Consider the following 22,050-nt stretch of genomic DNA (forward strand, 5'->3'; position numbering starts at 1 on the left):
CCACGGCGTCGACGTCCGCGCCGTACTGCAAAAGTAGACGCGCAGCCGCTGTCTCTCCGCGGTCGCAGGCCCAGTGGAGCGGTGTGAGTTCGTACTTGTCCAACGTCATGGCTTGTGAGGCATCAGCCAGCAAAATTTCGCGCAATTCTTCAACTCGGCCGGCGCGGGCTGCCGCGTGCACTTAGTTCTTCCCCAGTAGGGCGCCCCGCCCCTACTGGCTCCCTGCGTTCCCCTGTCCCCGGGATCCTGGCTTCTGCCAGCGACCCTTGAGGACGGGCTTGGGGAAGGACCGTCTGCGGAGTCTTTCCGCGGGACAGTCGCGCTTGAAGTGGCCCATCTTCCCACAGCCGAAGCAGCGGATGTCACGCTGTTCGGCGGACCCGAGTTCCATGGGAACTGGTCCGTTGGGGCTTGTTCGACCGGGAGCCGACAAGGAACTCCCAGGCCACGCTGAGGCCGGCGTACGCGCCTGGCGATGGCTGTATTCTTCTTGAAGAGCCACTTGAATCGCCTCTTCAAGGGTGTTTGCCTGCACCCGGAACAGCTGAGTGCGTGCGGGGCCCACTCGAAGGCCGTCCATGAACACAGTCATCTTGATGTGTTCATTGAGTGGGTTTCCCACTAGGGACGCCGTGAGCTCCCGTATCTCTTGCACATACTCGTGCAGTTCGCGTCTTCCTTGTTTACACGCGAGGAAGCGCGAACGCTGGCGGTACTCGTAGTTCGCCGGGAGGAACGCGGCTCGGAGCTGTTCGCACAGCTGAGCCCAGGATGTGAAACATCCAGGGGATGTCGCTTCCCGAGTGTACACCCAACTCTTAGCACGACCGCTAAGGTTGGAGAGTGCAAAAGCAACACGCAGTTGCTCGGTCGAGATCAGAGCCGCGTCCATCGCAAGCTCTACTTCTCGGACCCAGAAGTGAAGGTTCTCGCCTTCCTTCCCTTCATACGGCTTTACCTTCAGCCGTATTGGCTTCGGGTGAGGCGGGTTTGCTCCCGCCGCCGGAGCCTGCAGGTTCTCCCGCACATGCGCGATGAGGCCCTGCTCGTACGCGTCGAATGCATTGACGCGCTCGAGCTGCTCAGCCGGTGTTGATACCACCAGGCTCTGCAGGGCCTCCATCCCGACGATGCCTGCCATCTTCCGAACCGACTCGAACTGAGAGTCGTTCATATGGGAGAAGTCGTTCCTATCCATGGCAACGAACTTCGGAGGTTCAGGTAGTCTACCCGCGATGGCGTGGATTGACTACAAGTGCTACCAAGTGTGACGGGGTCACACAGCACCTTGCGCTAGAGGAAGTTATCTTCCGAGAGTATACAAACTCTCAGTGAACGGCAGTTCACTGGTCCCCTCTTTAATTAAAGAGAGCGAAGTGACCTAAATAAGGTAGATTGTAAACTGAGTATATTTATAGGTAGGTTAAGTTTGTGGTTAATACAAACTATCAGTTACCTATAGAAATGCAATGTCATTTAACCAATGGTTGGTTTTGAATGACCTTGGTACCTTGTACCAAATATCCCGGAGTATGACATGTCATACTCCTGAAGTGTGAAGTGTCACACTTCATGTAACCAGGGTACACTTAGTGCTACGTACCCCGTTACAACTAAAGTAATAGTACCGAAGAAGTTTTCGCCCGTAAAGTCTTATTCGATTTGCGTATCGTGTGTTGTTGTAGTATAGCCCGGGGATTTTGAAGCAACACAGGAAACACACGACAATGCAGGGGGCCAACCCGCACGGAAGTAGCAGCCAAATGTATTGATATACTCTGTGTCGTGCAAATTGCAAAGTGAACGAGATCATGAGTATGGTGCTGACCAGCTCGTTCTCGTCAATGTGCTGCTAGCCACTCATCTTGAGCGACTAGGCAGCAAGGGAAATGGACACGAATGCCTTTCATCACAGAAAGGAAACATGTAGTTGGCAATACTAAATCCTAATGCAGTCCACAAGGACACTGGCAGTCTAAGTGAAATTGAAGTCCTCAGCTGACCACGCGTCGGACACAACGGAAGACATTCCGTACTCCACCCATTGACTGCAATGGCAGCCACATCCGGGTGAAGTTGCCCCAGCCCGAGTCCAGCTGCAGGTGAAATCAAGGTAAAACCCCAGCACACACTACACAGCCCCCCAAAGCTTATTTTTACTGGCTCACATCGCACCAGTCTCTGCCGCAACCACTACTCACTGAGCAGTTAATTACCCTGGCCTCGGTCCTTACGGCGACGCTGTGAACGGCGTGGCTGCACGCGTGAAGGTGTCCCATCCCGCACTACAGCTCTTGGTCGGCGACCTCGGGGAAGTGGAGGACCAGCCTCGGCACCCATGTGCTGCTCATTGTCCCCGTCCGCAGTCTGCCCCGAACCTGATGGTTTTTCAGCGTGAAGATCCTCTTCAGCCGACTAGTCGCCGTTCCGCAAGCTCCTGCTTGCGGTTTGACGACGTCGTCGCTTTCGTCCGTAAAGGCGAGGCTGAACCTGCCCTGCGTCACCCTGAGGCCTGCGCAGATCACCGGTCGACGACACTGTTTCGGAGTCTACACTAGGTCGCACTCCCTGCGCTAACCCGTGTCTGCGATCTCCTTGCAGCCGCTGCCAGTGCTCACGGAGCTACTGGTCATCGGCACTTGTCACATAGTTATTCACCAACACTCTGATCTCTTTAGCCAGGTCACCCATAGGTTCTAACGAGTCCTCGATAGGTTGTAGACCTTTCCAGCTAACCAGAATCTTAAAGTCTTAGATATCACAGTTCCACCTGTGTCCCTTAAGCTTCTCTACAGCCATGGCGATGCCTTGCGAGGACACATGCTCCAGAAGCTCGTCTGTCACGTCCAGGCTATCGTCAGAATAGAACTCCAGTCTCGATGCGTGCACGTCCAGCTCGTCACCGGTCACGAGGTGCTGCACTCGAAACGAGTGTGTGTCGGCTCGCATCACTCTATACGGGCCTATCCACATCACCTGCAGCTTATTACCATGTTTCTCGTCCACTCGAGATCGAAGGACGTAATCTCCCACAGTAAAGTTTACCAAATTATCGCCACGCTCACGTTTCTTGTTCAATAATCGCTGCTTCTGCCTCTTGTTCTCCATCGCACAGTGCATTGTTTGGATGCTTTCACGTAGATCGGTTAGGTAGCCCTCGATCTCGGTACTGGCAGGAATAGTCTGGAGGCGGCGATCGTCCGAGAGGTAGAATTCAGCTAGCGATGTCGGGCACTCCAACCCCGTAAACAATTCCAATGGCGACTGTTTGCCTAGTGAAGGCATTGCAGTGTGATTTAAATTTGACTGTACCAACGGCACAAGGTACACCCAGTCCTTCTGGCTGATCTTGTACTCCAAAATCATGACACGGATGACTTGAAGCACGTCACGGTTGATGCGTTCAATCGATCCATTCACCTATAAGCTGTATGCCGGCGTAAAGGACTGCTGAGTGCGAAGCCGTCGACTCAGCTCTGCTACAACTTCATTCTTGAAATAGGAGCCCAGATCTGATACCCACGAAGGCGGTACGTCGAAACGAGAGTGCCACGCTAGCAAAGCCTCTACAACTACTGGACTTTCAGCTGAATCAGCAACCACCAGCTCACACTAGTGCGTCGCATGGTCTTTTAGAGCCAATAGATAGCTGCTCGATCCATAGCTGGGGCCCATAAAAAAAATCAAAGTGTAGAACTATGTTGCGCTGTCTGCAGTCTATAAGCTCTTCCCACGGCCTTGCCCCACGTGAATGCAGACAAAGCAAACAATCATTCACAAATGACGCCACGGTCTTCCATAGGTGGCCAATCGAGAAAACGCGTTGAAGGTGAGTCACCATAGCTTGTTAGCCTCGATGCCCCTGAACTCCACAGTGAGCCACAATGCACAGCCTCTGAACGAGATCCGTTGCTGCAGCAGGCACCCAAATGCGATCACCAACAGTGAGAACGCCGTCGTCCGAGCGCACAGCATTTTCTGGTGGGGGGGGGGGGGTACTTGCTCTGCGTCTCCTTAATCTCAGCAAAAGAAGGCCGCACAAAATCGTCATCGTCGAGTGGGCGGAGCTCAGTGCGTTGGGCTGTCTGTCGGCGTCGGATCGCCTTGAGCCTCTTCACGGTTCCCTGGGGAACATGGTTGCCTGCCCACCTTGAACCCATATCGGCCCAAACATTGTTCGGCCCTGGTACGTGTTCCATTATATACTTAAAACCCATGAGCTTCATTGCCCATCGTAACAGCTTGCCCTTCACATGCTTCTTAACGCTCTCGTCCGGCGCGAACACGTGCACCAAATTCCGGTGGTTGCAGAACATGCGAAAAGGTTTGGGTCGGAGGAGAAGGTAGTCAAGCTTCTCGCAAGCAGTGACTATAGGCAGAGCCTCTTTCCCGATTACAGTCCAGTTGAGCTGACTGCCTGTGAATGTACCACTCATACAGGTTAGCAGCTTGTGCTGCTGCTCCGTCACAGGGATATTCGAATCAAAGTTCTTTTACTTGGGTCACGATCACAGCCCAACCACTGTCGCTGGCATCAGTGAAAAGGCATGTAGTCGCACTATCGTCACTGAATGCAAGGGTGGCTGCTGTCGCTAACATCTCCTTCACTTCATCGTAGGTCACACGTTCTTTCTGAGTCAACTCGATTTTGATCCCAGCCGCAGCTCGCTTCGTTCGCTTAGTGTCCGCGAGTGCAGCATCAAGTCGTTGCTGGAGAGGAGCCACTCGACGAGCGTAATCCACACTATTCTCCCTCATCCAGTTAATAGCACACACAAATTGCTGTAACTCGCCAGCTGTCGTAGGGTATGGCATGGCACGGAGAGTGTCGATCCGTGTTGGATCATGTCTGACGCCGTCACCGTTAATCAATCGTCCACACCACTTCACCTCTGTCTGGTAGAGACTCGTCTTTTTAGCGTTCAGCTTGAGCCCAAACTGGTTTAGCAGAGAGAAAAACTCGGCGAGCTTTTTGAGGTAGGTGTCGATATCCTCTGCGTACAACAGCAGATCATCGATCCAGATGTGGAGGTGCTTGTACAGCAGGGTAGCAAAACACTCCTCCATGGTCTTCTGGAAGTGTATCGCCGCGTCGCTGCATTCTTGAGGAAATCGCCGCGGAGTAAAGATCTCCTCATCTGTCATATGTGAAAACTACTCTTGGCACAACTCGGCCAACGGCAACTGCCAAAAGCCTTTGAGAAAATCGAAAATTCCAAAGTGTTTCATTCCGCTAGCATGTCCCACAACTAACGAAAGAATAGGCATAACAGCGGCCATAGTGTCGGTCTGGGCGTTCGTAAGTCGGTAGTCCACCGTCTGCCGTAGGTCCATAAGATCTGAGGATTTCTTGACTGGGAGCACGGGGATCGACCATCGGCTCTTCGGATTCTCGTGAACCAATCCTTGTTCGGCAAGACGATCGCTAAACTCGTGAAGGAAATCGCGGATGTGAGGTGGGTACTTTCGGGGCTTACACTTTGTAGGCCGAACCCCTTCCCGCAGTTGCACTACCAACGGAGGCATACTTGCTGGTGGATCTGCACGTAGCTCCAGACGCCAAATGTAACGGGGTTACATGGTGTGGAGCACACAGGGGTACGAAGTACCCGGAGAGTTAACAAACTCTCAGTACATAAGTTGGAGAGTTAACAAGGTCTCTCAGTACGTTGGCTGAAAGCCACACGTTATGCATTTGATTAGGTTTAACTATGCTAGATAGTTAAAAAGATACATTTACCCCTAGGCGGCTTGGCCGCAATAATAGTAAATAAAACACTTCTGGTTTTGAAGCATAAAAGTTAAGGTGTTAACTTTGAGCCCTGGTCTTGGGCTGTAAGTGTCCTTTGGATAAGGAACTTAGTATCAGTGACTCTTTGAGTCGAACGTCTTCCTCTGACGCTAAAGCTACGGCAGCCCCGCTGCACCAAACGTCATACGCATGTACGATGGTACGTAATTTCTCCACATGGTCCGGCGGGAAACCACAGCTCACAGCACGATCAATTAATTTCTCAACGGCAGCGAAAATATCATTGTCACCACCAATAGAAACTGAATCATTCACGTGCACTGGCATTTCGTCGGCCTCCAATTCAGTCAGATCACCGGCCATCTCATCATCTCCGCGACTCGCCAGCTGCTCCAGTTGACGGTCCACGTCGATCCCCAATGCTGTCAAGAGATCGTTACCGACGTTGAACTCGTCATCATTCACGTCCACCACGAAAGCTTCCACGAGATTCATCGGTTCCACCGGTCTCACTGCCGTGTGGATGCGTACTCGTATTTTTGCCATCTGCGTTGCTGTCACTTTCTGGTCACCGAAAGTCTGTTTCTGCACAGGAACCTCGAGTTGCTGGACTTGAATATCGGGATCCAACATCCGTAACTTTTCCCAGTGCGAACGGCCAATAACAGTGTAGTCCGAACCACTATCGGGGCAATATGGCAGCTCAAATACTCCATTAAGCAATACAGTACGCGCAGCAGTCGGTAGGAGTTCACCAAGTCGCTTGGTATTTGCCTTCTTGGACTTCCGTCCATTGCGAAAACGTTTGAGCAGTTCAGCTTTCTCCACTTCGGTCGCTACAGGGCACTCCCGTAGCCAGTGCATCTCATCGCACTTAGGACAGGGTCCTGGCGGCGGTCTTGGCTTGTTCAAGAATTTGGACTTCGGGTTTGACCCGGCGATAGTCTTCTGGTCAGCCTTAGCCGCAGTCTGTGTTTGGTCCCTTTAGTTCTTTGTCTTAGAAGTATACTTGACCTTGGGCTTCTCTTCGCCACCCCAGGCCTCACGTCTCTGACCCTTGAGACGGATGTGCTGGCGTTCCAGCTCGGTCGCCTTCTCCACGATGAGCCGGAACAACACCTTGGGGTCTTTCTCGGCTTCAGAATGCGTAGAGCGGATACACTACTTTACCTCCGTCTTGAGTATCGGTGGCTTCAACGCTGAGGTCAACATCTTGCACTTCTCACGTTTCCCACGCTCAAAGACGAAACACTCGCTCAACCCATTGTCGTCGACGATGGTCTTGAAACACTTGAAGTAATCCACGACGCAAGCAGTCACGTCACTCTCCGCCCGATTCATCTTGAGCTCCTTCTTGAAAAGGCCCTTGATATCAGGCAGCGCCTTATTCTTCACACTAGCCATGATGTGCTCGATTTCAGCCGTTATCATTCCTTCTGTCACTCCACCCATTGACTGCAATGGCAGCCACATCCGGGCGAAGTTGCCCCAGCCCGAGTCCAGCTGCAGGTGAAACCAAGGTGAAACCCCAGCACACACTACAGTTGTTTGAAAGCTAAAAGCGATTTTTTTGGAACGAATCAATCTGTGTGAGGCTGTCCATACAACTCTTCAATTAATAAGTATCATGCAAGCAAAAGAGGCGCACTAAAGGGTTAAAGACACACATTCCTCTAGAGACCGCTTTTTATTCTCATCCAAGGGGGATTTTATCGCGGGTTGATACTTTGCCAAAGTAAAGGGATTACTACCGATGGGATTGCCTGTACAGTTGTCGTCGGGTTCATTCTTCAAATGAATCGCTTGCGCACCATCTTCAAAACTACTCAGGTATTTCAATTGCATTTTTTGAAACTGGTTGAAAGTCATATTCATAGAGGAGCTTCGACACGGCAGATACAGCGGCTGCGAAGCAGGCGCAGGGGATGCTTTGGCGCAAGAAGCCCCAATTTTTGGACTCGCTACGTCAGATTATTTTGCATTTGTGGTGATGTAATTTTTTTTTAATTTGTTTAGGAACATGAACAGGTTGGGCTAAGATAAGCTTGCCTAATTTTCTTGATTTTTAAATTTTTGTACATCTTTTGAGTAATAAAATACTTACGCGGCTGCGAAGAAGGCTTTGCTACACATGAATAGGCCGAGTAAGAAAAGCAATCCAATGCACCCTATTTCTTTTTTTATACTTAAATTTGTGCTTACAGCATGTGAAGAATATGGCACACTCACGCATCTACTGCGGCTGCTTCACAGCCGCTTTATGGATACTGTTTTAAAAAATTTCTGAGGCATGCTTTCGACATTTTTTTTCAGACGCATTAGACATAGCCGGCATCATTTCCTGCCGAGTGAATTAGATTCATGAGTGTACCGGTTCGGGCTACCGGATTCGGTAACCGGCTCATTTGTCTGGGCTGTCCCAGCAGCACTTTCCCAGAATAACAGCTCATTACGACATTTGAGTACCCGCAGTTAAAAGTGGAATTTCGGAATCCGAGATTCCAGTCGGATGGTGCCAAGCTTTCTAAGAAGGCTTGTTGACGCATGATGATGTCCTGCGCTATGGCTAAAACCCAGTACGAGTCTTATTGTGGCTCTGAGATTCTGTGCCATCTTTTTCATACGCAGGATCTAAAATGACTCGCTGAAGTCAAAACCAAAGGCTGTCTGGAACCGCCATTTCGCAATACAGTTCAGCGTGCTTCGCTTGTACTTTAAATAAATATAAGTCGCTGGCAAAACTTAACACAACGCTGGTCGCATTTACTATCGCACAGTCTACTAGATGCACACAGCAAAAGGTGCTCCTAAACTACCTACTCAGTCGTTTGATCTTGCGGTGTTGAATGACAGCAGCCACTCACTCTACGTTGTGAAGCCCGCGCATCCAACCTAAAAAAAAACAGGTAAACATGATAAAGACCGATGTGATGCCGTGCAAACGGTTTTAAGGAAAGCCGGACGAAAATTCTGCGTTTTTTTAAAACATGTCCAAAAGCAGTTCAAGAGCTATTGTAAATTAAAAGGGCATATATAGAATACAACTTAAGCTTAAATTAATGTTTTGGTTTGTGTAAAAAGAGAAAGAAAGAAAATTATGGCTCCGCGTCGAAAGGCAAATGGAGTAGCACGAAACGAACAAGAAAGCAATCTGCAACCGTGTAAGCTTATCGGCGCGCTGGATTGTAAAATACGTCATTTTGGGCTCCTGGTCACAGGTTTAAGCTGGATAGCTTTAGCACCGAACCTACACTAAATTTAGTACTTCGAAGTACGAGATTATTTAACCCTTTAAGACCTGAGGTCGTCTTAGAGACCCTGCCAGGGCCTCCAAAAATGTAGCCAATAAGATTAGCGTATTTCGCAATTTCTACCAATGACTTATGGTCATTTACTATAGTGGTATCTTTCTGGTCGAGATAGAGTCCCAAACTGGGACTCTTAGAAAATAAAGAGACAGGGCACGACAGAAGGGACTGGCAAACGTTCTATAAATGTATATATAGCCAATCGTATGCTTACGTAAGAGGCCCCCTGAGGGACTTTAAGGCTTAGGTCCTAAAGGGTTAATACCGAAACTGAAAAGAGTGTGGAATAACCCCATTGGCGGCAACTTTAGAGGTGCGAATGGCGATAAACGCTGTATACTGGTTTTTCTTTCTGATTCATTGTCATTCATCACTTCCGACTCTGCTGATGCTTCGTCACATTCCAGTGTGCTTATGAATCTCTCGTAAATACCTTACACAAATTATCTCTTTGGCCAGGCTCATGGTGGCCTTGAGCACCGACGAGGAGACATACCGGTTATTTTACATGTACATGGTATTATTTGTGCACCAGCGTAGACACCAACATGAAGGCAATTGTCGACTTGTCGACAGCCTTGAAGCAACAAACTCGCGTTACCAATGTTAGGTATCGTACAGGCGATGGAGTGTCTCGAGTTTCGTCCGCCGTCAGGGCATTTGCCTTCTTCGCTGCGAAGTATTGACGAGTGTTTCTCTCTTCATAGTGCAAACCAACTGCTTCATGTCACCAGCATGAACGTGGCTGCTAAGCTATCTGTGGCACGCTGCATACGTACATACTGCGCCACAGCAAATAAACACTCCGACCCATCTACTTATCTACGCGTAGATGGGTCGCGACCGATACAGGCGAGGGCTACACGAAGAAAAGCTTCCGACAGAGCAGAAAAGCACGTTTAATCTTCCGCCGAACTGATGAAAGGCACACCGCACTGTATGATACAGTGCGGTGTGCCTTGAGTCAAGGTGACGACGCTGATACAGTGTATCAGCGTCGTCACCTTGACTCAAGGTCCTCAGAAGAAGCCGATGATGTTGAAGTTTCAGCGCCCATTCGCGCACAAACGAGACATTTGCAAAATCTCAGCCAATCATTAACGCCAAAAGTGGACATTCAGTCGCTACCGCTACATGTGTAGTGACTTTTTAGCGCATATTCCGCCGTCACCTTTTTACCGGGACGCACGCCACATCGTCTATCTGGGCCAGATTCTGGCCAGCCGAACCAACGCGAATTTAGCCGCCGCAATGAGAGTTGGCAGCGTTAATTACATGTAAAGCTTAAGTTAGCAGGAATATTTCAGCTCGTCGGACTTGGACATTACATCTACGTGTATAATTCATTTTCAGGTGTTATAATTTAGGACGACTCAGTTGGCTTTGCTCTGTCCACACACAGATACAGGAACTGTACGAGCAGCAAAACGCAAGACACGGTGCCCCGAACAGTCTTTGCTGGCTCTCGTCACCAGATGGAAGTGCTGCCTGCAAGTCGTGCGTTCGTAGGCCCGGATAGGCGGGTCCCCAGTCGCGTTGTTGGCCTCTCCATTCAGGAATTCTCCCCCACGCTCTTGCATCTCGTCCGTCGAGATCAGCAACAGCGTACAGACTTGTCGACATGGTCATGCAGACGCTCTCGCGCGCCCTCATGGGCCTCGCGCTGCTTAACGGAGTCGCGCGAGGATTCAACGTCTACGTGAGCAACAAGTGCGATGAGAGCATGACGCTGGCTCACGTGACGCCCAACGGCGTGCAGACCGAGCAGGTGGCGGCCGGAGGCTCCACCACCAAGTCTGTCGCGCCCGGTTCGGCTTCGCACGTGTTCAAGTGGGGCACCGGCGCCCAGGCTACCTGTACGTAGTGCTATTGCAAATACAGCCACCCGTCACCTAAACGACATAGTACTAATAATTTCTGCGCTACAGTGGCCGAATTCTCGGGTGAAATGGGCATGTGCTGGTACGACATCAGCTGCATCCCTACCGGTCCCAAGAGTGGCGTAAGTAGCACGTTCTCTGTTGGTGTTCGCGTAACATGCTAACGTTGTGGTGTCTTGCAGCCCGAGTACTGCTCTAGTCTGCAGGAGTGCAAGGACCTCACGGGCGGTGTGGGCTTCAACAAGCCCATGCAGATCACGCCGCACAAGCAGGACGGCGGACGTTGCGTCGAGCTCACGTGCATGGCCGACGGTTGTCAGGATGCCTACCTTTTCCCTAAGGACGACACCAAGACGCACACGTGTCCTTTGTCCACGGACTTCGACCTTACGTTCTGTCCTGGTGGATCTGGAGGCTCCACGCCAGCTCCGACACCGGCCCCGACGCCCGCTCCCACGCCGTCTCCAACGCCGATCCCTACGCCGTCCCCCACGCCGACACCGACCCCGACTGCAATGCCTACGCCGAACGAGGAACAGCAGCAACAGGAGGAGCAGCCGGAGCAGCAGGGTCAGCAGTCGGCTTCGGCTTCAGCTGGTTCGGCCGGTCAGAACCAGAACCAGAACGAGGACCAGAAGCCCAAGTCCGGCTCTGGCTCAGACACCGAGGCTGGCGTCAAACAACTGCGTAAGGTCGACGCCGAGAGCGTGCAAAGCCCCACGACGCAGCAGACGCAGCCAACGACGGAGACGACGGACAGCGGCACTCAGCAGATTGGCGGCCAGACTCCTGCTGCCGCGTCGAAGGAAGGTGAGGTGCAGCAGATCAACAACCAGGCCTCGGGGGGCGGCGCTAACGGTACGCCGTACATTGTGGTGGGCATCGGCTGCTTCGTCGGAATGGTGGCCGCTGCTGCCATCTTTGTGGTGCGTAAGAAGAAGGCGGCGCTGGATGACCTGGAGACCAAAACTCCCGTCTCGACGACGGCCCACGGCGCGCTCGCTAACTTCCGCACTCCTCGCGACAACGTCAGCGTGCTGTAAGTAGGCGACGCAGCAGTTTTGGATGTGGACATACACACTTTTTTATCTGTAGATACGGTAGCTAGCTAGTCGCGCGAAGTGGAAGCGCTCCAAGTGGCTAGCGACGGATTTTGGTCATACAATCCTCGTGTGTGTGCTTTTTTGTGTTGTCCGACAAACCTTGCCCGTGATGGCATCCAAAATAGCTTACCAGTAGTTTTTTCCTACTTTTTCACATGACGGTGTCAGCGATCGAGAAGACTGCGGCCATGGCGCCTACAACGGATACAGAAGATGAAGAAGTGCCCTCAGAGGGCGAAGGCGCTCTGCGGCGGAAGTCTCTTCTGTCCAAAGCGAGCGGTTCTCCAACAAAAGTTTATCCCGGACTAGAACACACTGCTCTCGAAACGAAGGCGAGCAAGTATACGAAGTCTGAGATGCAGTCGAATAGTAATATCACTCCTAGGACCAACCACGATTCAAACCCCGTACTACTACCGAACATGCTTGCAGTGGTAGTACTTGCCTGTCTGTGCTGGACGCTCTGGTTGATCTTGCTCAACATTGCGCCGAATGACACCGTAAACCATGTTATGGACACTTCAACTTTCGACTATGGCTCTTTCTGGCTAATGGTCGATCCACCGATGTCACTGATGATCGCCGCTACGCTCGGTCTCGTTATGGTAGCTGTCGGCTATCTTGGTGTGCTCATCAAGTTGATTCCATGTCGACGAAGCTCAAAGCAAGCGTATTTGGTCCACCAAGTGCCAGACACGGATGCGTTCATGAAGAAAGTGGAAAGAGCTTTGGATGACGCCGCCACGAGACCTCAAAGCGGGAAAATCACTTCGACTATCGTGAATTTTGCTGCCGCCCGAAAGAAAAATGGGCGTACGTACACTGCTGCGTCAAAAAGCTTTACGTATTAGTGTTCATTTTCGTCCTGTGTTTTAGAAATTATTGGTGAAGTTAGGGGATTTAGCTTTGGAAACGTTTCTACTCTACCAGATGCTCGAGTCTGGTTCCCCAGCGGTGCTTGTAGTAGTTTTCAGTGTTGTTGTGGCCTCTAACGCACTGATCTGTGCTGTCATGATGTACATTCCGTACGAGCGAGCACCACGCGCAGAAATATTCATCGACATTCTGTAAGTATTATTCCTCTTCTTTTTTTAGAAATGTGGTAATTTTCACAGATTAATTATTGCTGCAGATTTGACTTTTTGATTGCCATCGCTTGTCCGATGCTGACGATTGCCTACTGCCTCTCCACCTTCACGTTTGATCGAGAGAAGTTTGCCATAAACCTTCGTGTGTTTCCTGCTGGCTGGTTCGAGCAAAGCGCCAGCGTCGTAGCCGACCCCGTACAGACTGCTGTGATCTACAAAAGTCTTAAGTCATTACGCATCATGTCAGTTATGGATTTCTTTTCTCGCTTAGGAGTCAATGACACTCTGTGCTTCAGACTTCGCAGCGTAGTGGATCTCATTCATAATTCTAAGAAACAGCAGAGCAGTGTGTACTGGGTGCTGCTGCTCTGGTGATTTTTACGGCGATGCTGACAGTTTTCTTCGAAGAAAGCATGTGAACGTCTTCTCTGGCGTGTGCACCTCATCCTGAGTGTGTGGTGAAGGCAAGACGGTGGGTTATTGTGGAACATGGCTCACTAACGCAGTGTCCATGCTTGACAATGAGCGATCGTGATATCGCACCAAAGACGTTCGCAGAGTGGCAAAACCCGACGAATGTAACTGAGAAAGTGGCACAACTGGCTGCAATAGGGGATCTCCAGACTATTCAAATAACGAACCGCTACCTTGCACAGCTACCAGAGGAACTGCGACTCTGTAAAGACCTTAAACGCTTGTACGGTAATGTTAGCTGTGAAAAAGCGTGAGCGAGATGGCTGACTCGTTATGGCGATGTGTGGACAAGGTCACTCGAGTACACACACACTCAAGTGTTTCCAGCGTGGGTTAAAGAGTTCACCAAGCTCGAATATCTGTAAGTATCTTAATGTAGTTTTTCTTGCGTGCTCTGTATTCCTAAAAAAAACAACTAAATGACCTACAGACATTTGGAGAGCAAATTTACGAGCCCAATGATAACGGACGCGCCCGAATAAAAGCCCCCTACCGAATAGTGTCCTGACAGGACACTAGGACTCCTGTGGGGTGCTACATGCCTGCACTATTAAATACAAGCCTCTCCCGAATAGAGTCCTTATAAAAGCTACCAAATCTGCTATTACAAACTTGCTGACCATCCATTCTACAGAGAGAAACACTTTTCCGTCATTTCCAATAATGCCTCATCAAAGGCAGTCGGTTAGCAGTGAGCGTAAGCAAGAGGTGATCAAGTGGACTAAATATGTCGTTTAAGGACCTACTGTACATGGAAATAACGCTTGGAAAGAGTCGGACCGAGTCGAATGCACTCGCTTTGGTAGCCCACGTATGCCAGTGTTGACACCGTTTGCCTCCGCGCGTGGCGAGACACGGATGAGGCAACAATCATGCGGAGCGCTGAAATAGCAGGCTTCTCGAGAGACCCCTCGTCGTGGTTTATATCCAAGCACGATGTGATCGGCGCTAAATTTCGTGAAAAGTGGTCGAAGGAACCGCACATGGACGAATACGTCGATCTGTTAAATCCTTTAGGGTTAGATGATGCGTTAGACGATATTAACCTGGCACACTAATCATATCAGCAAGGAATAAAGTCCTCACCCGTTTAAAGTCCTCTCTATCACTTTCGGCCGGCACTATTAAATATAGTCCGGACTCTAATAGGGCGCGTCCGTTAGTTTTACCCGACGACATGCATGTCTTCTCTCACGTTCATGCACCTCGCAGCGTTTATGACAATGACCGAATTGCCGTCATTTGAAGGTCTCAAGAACCTTCGGTCACTCACATTAGCATGCTTCCTCTCAATGGTAGAGCTCCCAGCATTCGACGATCTGCAGAATCTCGAGCGACTGGTTCTGGCTTCCATGCCAGCGATGGAAAGTCTGCCAGATTTCTCGCCTGTCGAAGATCTGAAGTCGTTCGCAGTATCGGATCGAGGCGCTTGGTGCTGCAACGGATTCATCGGAGACTGCAATCTGAATGATCGCAAGTGTGGGGTAGTGCATCCAGTATGGGGGAACCCGGCAGTGACTTGCTTAACTCTTAATCGCACCGAGAAACTGACTGCTACTGCAACACTAAAAGTGGTCGACAAGTTCTCGTCCACCATCTGTGGTCCTGTACTTGAAGCTGGTGTATTGGAGGGTCCACCAACAGAGGACCTCATGACTCCATGCAATGGGATAATGTATCGACAGTGTCCAAGAATGATGAACGGCTTATTATGTGCTCGTTTCATTTTATGTAAACATTTTAGTGTTCGTACAGTACATTTTAATAAATAGTTTATGTGAGAAATAATGGATAAGAATTTAGGAATAGCCTGGAAAGCCTAATCCGATAAGAAAATATAATATTCTTGTGCCTTTAGGCCAAAATGCCGTCCGATTTAGGGCCTCATTAACCCTACCATGGATGCCAGTAAAGCTTAGACAGTAGCATAAAATAAAAATTACATTACTTTCAGTGAGGCAGAACAATCTCTTCTATTAATAGCCTAGCAATTATCGAACTACAGTGTGATATCAAGTACTTAAAGAAAGTTCTACACGCCTAATAATGTTTTTTTTGTTATTTTATGCAGTTAGCAAGTCATTTAAGCTCTTCGTACCTGTATCACTAGCTCTACCCATTTAAGCCAGACCTCTTGAGCAGGTTGTACGAAGGAGGAAATGGCCAGCAAAAATTGGTCATTCGGACTTTATTGTCATGAAAGGCCCCTACGTAACATCAGGGGCCTTACGTTGGATTTGTGGCTGCCAAGAAATCGATTTTACCATCATTACATCAAATCTTAGGAGTAGCCCTACCCTTTCCCTCTTAGAACCTGTTGAAGTAGCCTCTAAACAGTTTGATTACCTTGACCTAGTCACTCCAAAATAGTATAATGTTATTTAGGAGGTCCTGTTTAAGTCGGTATGACTGGCTTAAACTATACAGACACTAATGGCTGGTGTACAGCTATTGGTGGCTTCCTAATACTAATAAAGTACTCACTTCGTATTTTGACGCCTACAAGTAACGTCTTCTTCCTCTCCCTACTTCTTCTCGACCTGTCATACGAGTTATAGGTTATGAGCCCAAGCCAAGCCTCAAGCGACGACTTCCCACGTCTCATCGGCGCCGAGAATTTCGACGTCTGGAGTGCGCAGCACTAGATGGCAAGCACCTACTCGGCTACGTGAAGCAGCCCGACTACGACGGTGTGTCGGAGGACGAGAGTGAAGACAGTGGCAGTGAAATGTCTGATGCCAACGATGAACCGCATGCCAAAACTACCAAGAACGTCGAAATCGACTCCGACGCTGTGGACTACGACGAGAGCGCTCAAGCCGCCCTCGGACTCGGATGAAGACTCTGGAGCCAGCTCCGATACGTCAATCAAGAGGAAGGACCTCCTGGTAGTTCGACCATTTAGCCATCGCGAGGCTCGCCGTGCACGCAAACGCGCCAAGAAAGAGAGGAGCCAGCCTCTTAGCCAGCGCGAACGCCGTCGACAAGAAGCCAAGACCAAAGCCTTCTTGATGAAAACGATGGACAGCATGCACGTGCGGCTCGTCAAGAATCTCACGACATCCTTCGAGATTTTCAGCTACATCTGTCAGAAGTACGAGGGAGCAGCCTTTCATGGTGATCTGTACTTCATTCAACACTACTTGATGGAGATCAAGTATGAGGAAGGCTTCAACTTAACTGAGTTCTTTCTCAAGCTTGAGAACGCGATGAAAGCCGCGTCAGAAGCCACCGAATCGGTGATAACCGAGGGACAGAAGTCTATCTACCTGTTCCACTCGATGCCCAAGTCGTGGAAGGACGATCTCCGCATCTCAAAGGGCCAGCGGAAGTATATCCCGTATGAAGACCTCAAGCAGAGCATTGAAGGCAAGGTTCGCGATCTTCAAGCTCAAGAGCGCTACACCTTGGCCAAGGGCACACCAGAGTCCTCTGCAACCAAGGGTGAGAGAGCTCTAGTGGCTACCGGACCTCCTGTGTCACAAGCCCAAGGCCGTGACAGCGCCAATGTCTGTTCCTACTGTGATCGCCCACGCCACAACATTCGCCAATGTCGAGGCCTTCAAAAGGATTTGCGAGATGGACGAGTGAAGGCTGGGACAGTGCTACCTGCTAACTTCGCCTTCAAGGGTAACTCGAAACGCGATCACCTGTACCAGAACTCGAACAAAGGTGGCAATGGGCGACACGGCAAGAATAATAACAACCGCGACTTCAAGGGCAACAACAGTAGTAGCAAGAGCAAGCACGGAAATGGCGGCAAACAACGCGGTCAAGATCGCTACAAGGACCGCCCGCTTAAGTCAGACAGTGACGATGACGACGACAGTGATTCTGAAAACAGCCGCAAGGTAACTCGCCAAGGACGTCGTGACACCGTCTCATCGCTGTTGCTACCACAGTCAATCTCCCGTTTAGCCTCACTGCTCAAGCCAAGATAGAACCCGATCCCACCTGGACAATCGACTCTGGCTGTACTCGACACGTCACCCATGAGTCTCAGTGGCTTACCGACATCACCTCCAGTGGTGGATCCATTACGGTTGGTGGTAATAACCAAATCCCCATCGAAGGCATTGGACGGGTCGATCTGGAAGTCACTGACTCCAAGGGCACTATGCAGAAGCTTATCCTTCATGGCGACCTGTATGCTCCCCAGCTCCAATTCAGTTTGCTTTCAATTCCAGCAGCTGTGAAGCACGACTTTCGCCTCAACTTTGACCGCAAACAGTGCTCTATGCAAACTGACCAGCGCTTCAAGATCAAAGCGCTCATGGCCACCAACACGTCTGTATCAGTTCCAAGCCAAACCAGCGGCACCTCCAGCGGCTCTTATTGCCTCAGGAGTCAGGCCATACATGGACTCGATGGATCTATACCTCTAGGTCCAAAGACAGATTTCTTTTGTGTTGCCTGCACGTTAGCGAAGTCACACCGCTCCCCAATTTACTCTAATAGAGTTGTTAAACGTGCTACATCACCTTTGTCAAAAGTCCATTCAGATATCTGTGGTCCACTACCTGTGCCTAGCCTTACTGGTTGTCGCTACTTCTTGATCTTCATCGATGACTTTTCTCGATTCATGTTCACTTATGCAATTAAGAACCGTAGCGAGTTGTATGGCTGTTACGAAGACTTCAGGAAGAAAGCCCTGAATATTTTCAGACAAGATATATCTGTCATAGAGTACCGTTCAGTGTTGAAGACAATGCAAACCAGGGTAACTTTGAGATTCAGCGGCTTCAAGCAGACAACGCTAAAGAGTACGAGAAGCTTGGCCGCATCATATTTAAAAAGTATGGAACTCACGCCCAGTTTACCAATGCATACACACCTCAGCAAAACGGAGTTGTAGAACGCCGCATGCGTACCATTATGGAGCGTGTCCGAGCCCTTCTACTTGACGGCAAGCTACCGAGGCAGTTATGGGCCGAGTGTGTCTGTCATGTGACCACTCTCATCAATATGACTCCTAGCTCCAAGACGGATGGACGAACCCCGTATGAGCTTTGGCACAACCGTATTCCATCCATGCAGTACATCAAAGTACTCGGATGCAGCGGATATGTCCACATCACGGAGCAATACCGAGACAAACTCGACGCTAGAGCCCGTTTGTGTATGTATCTTGGTGTGCCTGACCATAAGAAAGGCTACCGTCTGATGGACATCAATACTCATGCAATTATCTACAGTCGTGATGTAGTCTTTAAAGAGGAAGAATTTCCCTCTCTCACAGGCCTGACGTCTACTCCAGAGCCCACATAGTCCACGAATCGGCTACCGCTACACTTGCACCTGTACCTCTGCCACCTGCAACTGCTACTACAGTAGCACCGGAGCCTGAACATGTGTCAGAACCAGTGATCACACCGTCATCCACATCAGGCCCTGCAATGACAACAGCGCCAGGCACAGTGAACCAGCGTGTACTGCCCTCACTGAGGGAGGCTGTTGATCGAACAGCCATACATTATTCTTTTCGAACAGAGACGGACTCTGATCCTCCGCATCATTCGACTCCTAAGCGACCCCGCCTCTCTGCGGAAGCCATTGATAGCTCTGAGGAAGCCAATGACGTAACCCTCAACTCTGAGGAAGACATACACGAACAGGAGCAACGTCAGCATTTACTGTACACATTACTAGCTATTCGGTATGTGTCTGAGCCCACTACGTATCGGGGAGCAATGAAGTCTTCCCACGCTAACCAGTGGCGTAAAGCAGCTAAATCGGAATACAAGTCCCTCATGGACAATCACACTTGGGTGTTGGTATCCCCTCCTAAAGGAAGGAAGATTTTAAGTAGCCGATGGATCTTTGTAGTAAAGTATGCCGGCACTGGCGAGATCGACCGCTTTAAAGCGCGTCTTGTGATCAAAGGATTCCTTCAGGAATATGGCATCGACTACAACGAGATATTCTCTCCTGTCATCAGGATAAAGGTACTTAGACTACTTCTTACTATTGCAGCTCTTCTCGACTTTGAAGTCCATCAAATGGATGTTAAGACAGCATTCCTTAATGGCTACTTGGAAGAGGAGATCTACATGGCTCAACCGGAAGGTTTCAAAATCCCGGGCAAGGAGCACCTAGTGTGTAAACTTCTTAAGAGCTTATATGGGCTTAAACAAGCGCCTCGTGTATGGTACCAAACCTTGTCTGCCTTCCTAGAGAATCTCGGGTTCCTGAAACTCATTAAAGATCGATGCGTATTTCGACGCACAGTTGCTGACATCACCTGTTACATTGCAGTGTACGTCGACGACTTACTGATCATTGCGCCTACACCAGCACTCGTCAGTGAGCTGAAATCAGCCTTGAAAAAGCGTTTCTCCATGTCAGATTTAGGGGAGGTGAAGTACTTACTCGGCTGGTCAATTCAACGTGACCGTAAAAACCGAACGATGTTTATCCACCAGCACAAGTACGCTACGAAGGTCATTGACCGCTTCAGCGACTACATTCCGTACCCTATTGCAACACCAGCAGAACGGAGCGCTAAACTTTCCGTAAGCAGCCAGCCCAGCAGTGAGCAAGAGAAAGATGCGATGAAATCGATTCCGTATCGACAAGCTGTAGGTAGTGTCATGTATTTAATGGTAGGCACTCGACCCGATTTGGCATTCTACATGCGAAAGGTCAGCCAGTTTCTAGCGAATCCAGGTATGGATCACTGGAAAGCAGTCATTCGTGGTCTAAAGCACCTATCTGGAACGAAAGAATACGGTCTTCTTCTGGGAGGCTCGACCGATATTACATCGGAAAACCTTGCCGATCAACTAATAGCCTACAGTGACTCTGACTGCGCCAACTGCCCCGACTCGAAGAGCTCCATTGGCGGATACGTGACAATGCTAGCTAGCGGTCCTATCTCATGGCTTTCGCGTAAGCATCATACTGTAGTTCTCTCTACAACAGAGGCAGAATATATCGCCCTGTGTCACTGCATGCAAGAAATGATATTCCTCAAACTTCTCCTCAACGAACTTAACTTTGCTACAACGCAGGCTAACACAATATACGAGGATAATCAGAGCTGCATCAAAATCTGCTACAACCCCGAGCTTCACGGACGATCAAAACATATACACGTACGATACTGTTGCGTACAAGAAAAAGTAGAGCGGCATGAATTCAACGTCACCTACTGCAATACGAAAGAGATGATAGCTGACATCTTCACTAAAGCTTTAGATAAGCACGAGTTTAGAGAACTAAGGGCCAAGCTCAGGATGAAATGTCTGAAAGCAGGATCCGGCCACTCAGTTTAGAAATACCCTGATAATCAAGCGCATGAAGCGTGTCTATATTCTGCGTTCTTTTTAGAATTTTTCCCACTGGGGTTTATTCTTTTTTGCTCGCACAAGGTTTTCCCTCGTTGAGGTTTCCCTGGTCAAGTACCGAATTATCTAGACACATGAGTTTATCAATAATAATCCATGCTTAGCAACAAATTTGCTAGAGATACGCCAGTACATCTCAGTCGCTTTCACTTTTAGCATTTGTGTCACTGGACACGTAGTCGGTGTCATAATGTGTAGATTTTGTGGTTTCTGTGTGACAAATGACATCATCACTAAATACCCCAGCTTGGTGACTTCGTTGATGGAGTGGTGGCCACGTGTGCTCGAGAAGCCCCTTCCCCCCCTCCTCCAGCGTGGCGATGAGAACTGGCGCAAGCTGCAGTGCTGTCCGCGTCGCCCGCTCCTTCTTCTCCCTCATAAGAAGCGCTCTTTGCAGATCGGAAGGGCTCTGTGCCCACCGAAATAGCCTCTACCGATGCAAGGGAGCCTGCTTCGTAGCAGCGGCAAGTAGAGACGACATGTTGGGCTCCATCCTTGAGCTCCTACCAGGCGTGTCACTTAGCGTCCTCCTTCCCTAGCAGAAACTGCAGGGCAAAGTCAGATCGGCTAGCCTAAGCGACTTCCTGGCGGCGTTTCAAGGACTGAGGAAAAGTCCTTTAAAGAAAGTTTTACCTCTGTTATAACATAGAATTGTCAGTTTGATAAAATATGTTCAGAGGCAGGGAGGCTGTTGAAGTAGCCTCTAAACAGTTCGATTACCTTGACCTAGTCACTCCAAAATATTATAATGAGATTTAGGAGGTCCTGTTTAAGTCGGTATGACTGGCTTAAACTATACAAACACTAATGGCTGGTGTACAGCTATTGGTGGCTTCCTAATACTAATAAAGTACTCACTTCGTCTTTTGACGCCTACAAGTAACGTCTTCTTCCTCTTCCTACTTCTTCTCGACCTGTCATACGAGTTATATACAACATGTGCATGACTAACACCACCTGGGCCGGCGTATCCCGTCAGTCTCTTAAGTGGAACATGCTCTCAAGCGGACCGCGCTCTCAAGTTTTTACCTAGGTGATCTGCGTCACATCCTATCGCCAAGGCCTGCGCTAGATGTGGCCGGCCAGCAATGTGCGCAGC

The 22,050-nt window shown here is 49.7% G+C and overlaps 2 protein-coding genes across 2 annotated transcripts; both read left to right on the top strand.

Moving 5' to 3' along the window:
- Positions 1–10,623: 10,623 nt before the first annotated feature.
- PITG_02058 (uncharacterized protein) lies at positions 10,624–12,122 on the top strand (the record flags this gene model as incomplete). The annotated part of the gene is made up of 3 exons (XM_002908591.1): positions 10,624–10,916; positions 10,989–11,062; positions 11,123–12,122. 3 exons carry the CDS (start codon positions 10,682–10,684, stop codon positions 11,981–11,983), a joined length of 1,170 nt encoding a protein of 389 aa, XP_002908637.1.
- A 2,664-nt stretch (positions 12,123–14,786) lies between these two features.
- On the top strand, positions 14,787–15,156 carry PITG_02059 (uncharacterized protein; the record flags this gene model as incomplete). The annotated part of the gene is made up of 2 exons (XM_002908592.1): positions 14,787–15,082; positions 15,150–15,156. 2 exons carry the CDS (start codon positions 14,787–14,789, stop codon positions 15,154–15,156), a joined length of 303 nt encoding a protein of 100 aa, XP_002908638.1.
- Positions 15,157–22,050: the final 6,894 nt, after the last annotated feature.

This window comes from Phytophthora infestans, genomic scaffold (assembly GCF_000142945.1).
Source record: "Phytophthora infestans T30-4 supercont1.2 genomic scaffold, whole genome shotgun sequence".
Taxonomy (NCBI): domain Eukaryota; phylum Oomycota; class Peronosporomycetes; order Peronosporales; family Peronosporaceae; genus Phytophthora; species Phytophthora infestans.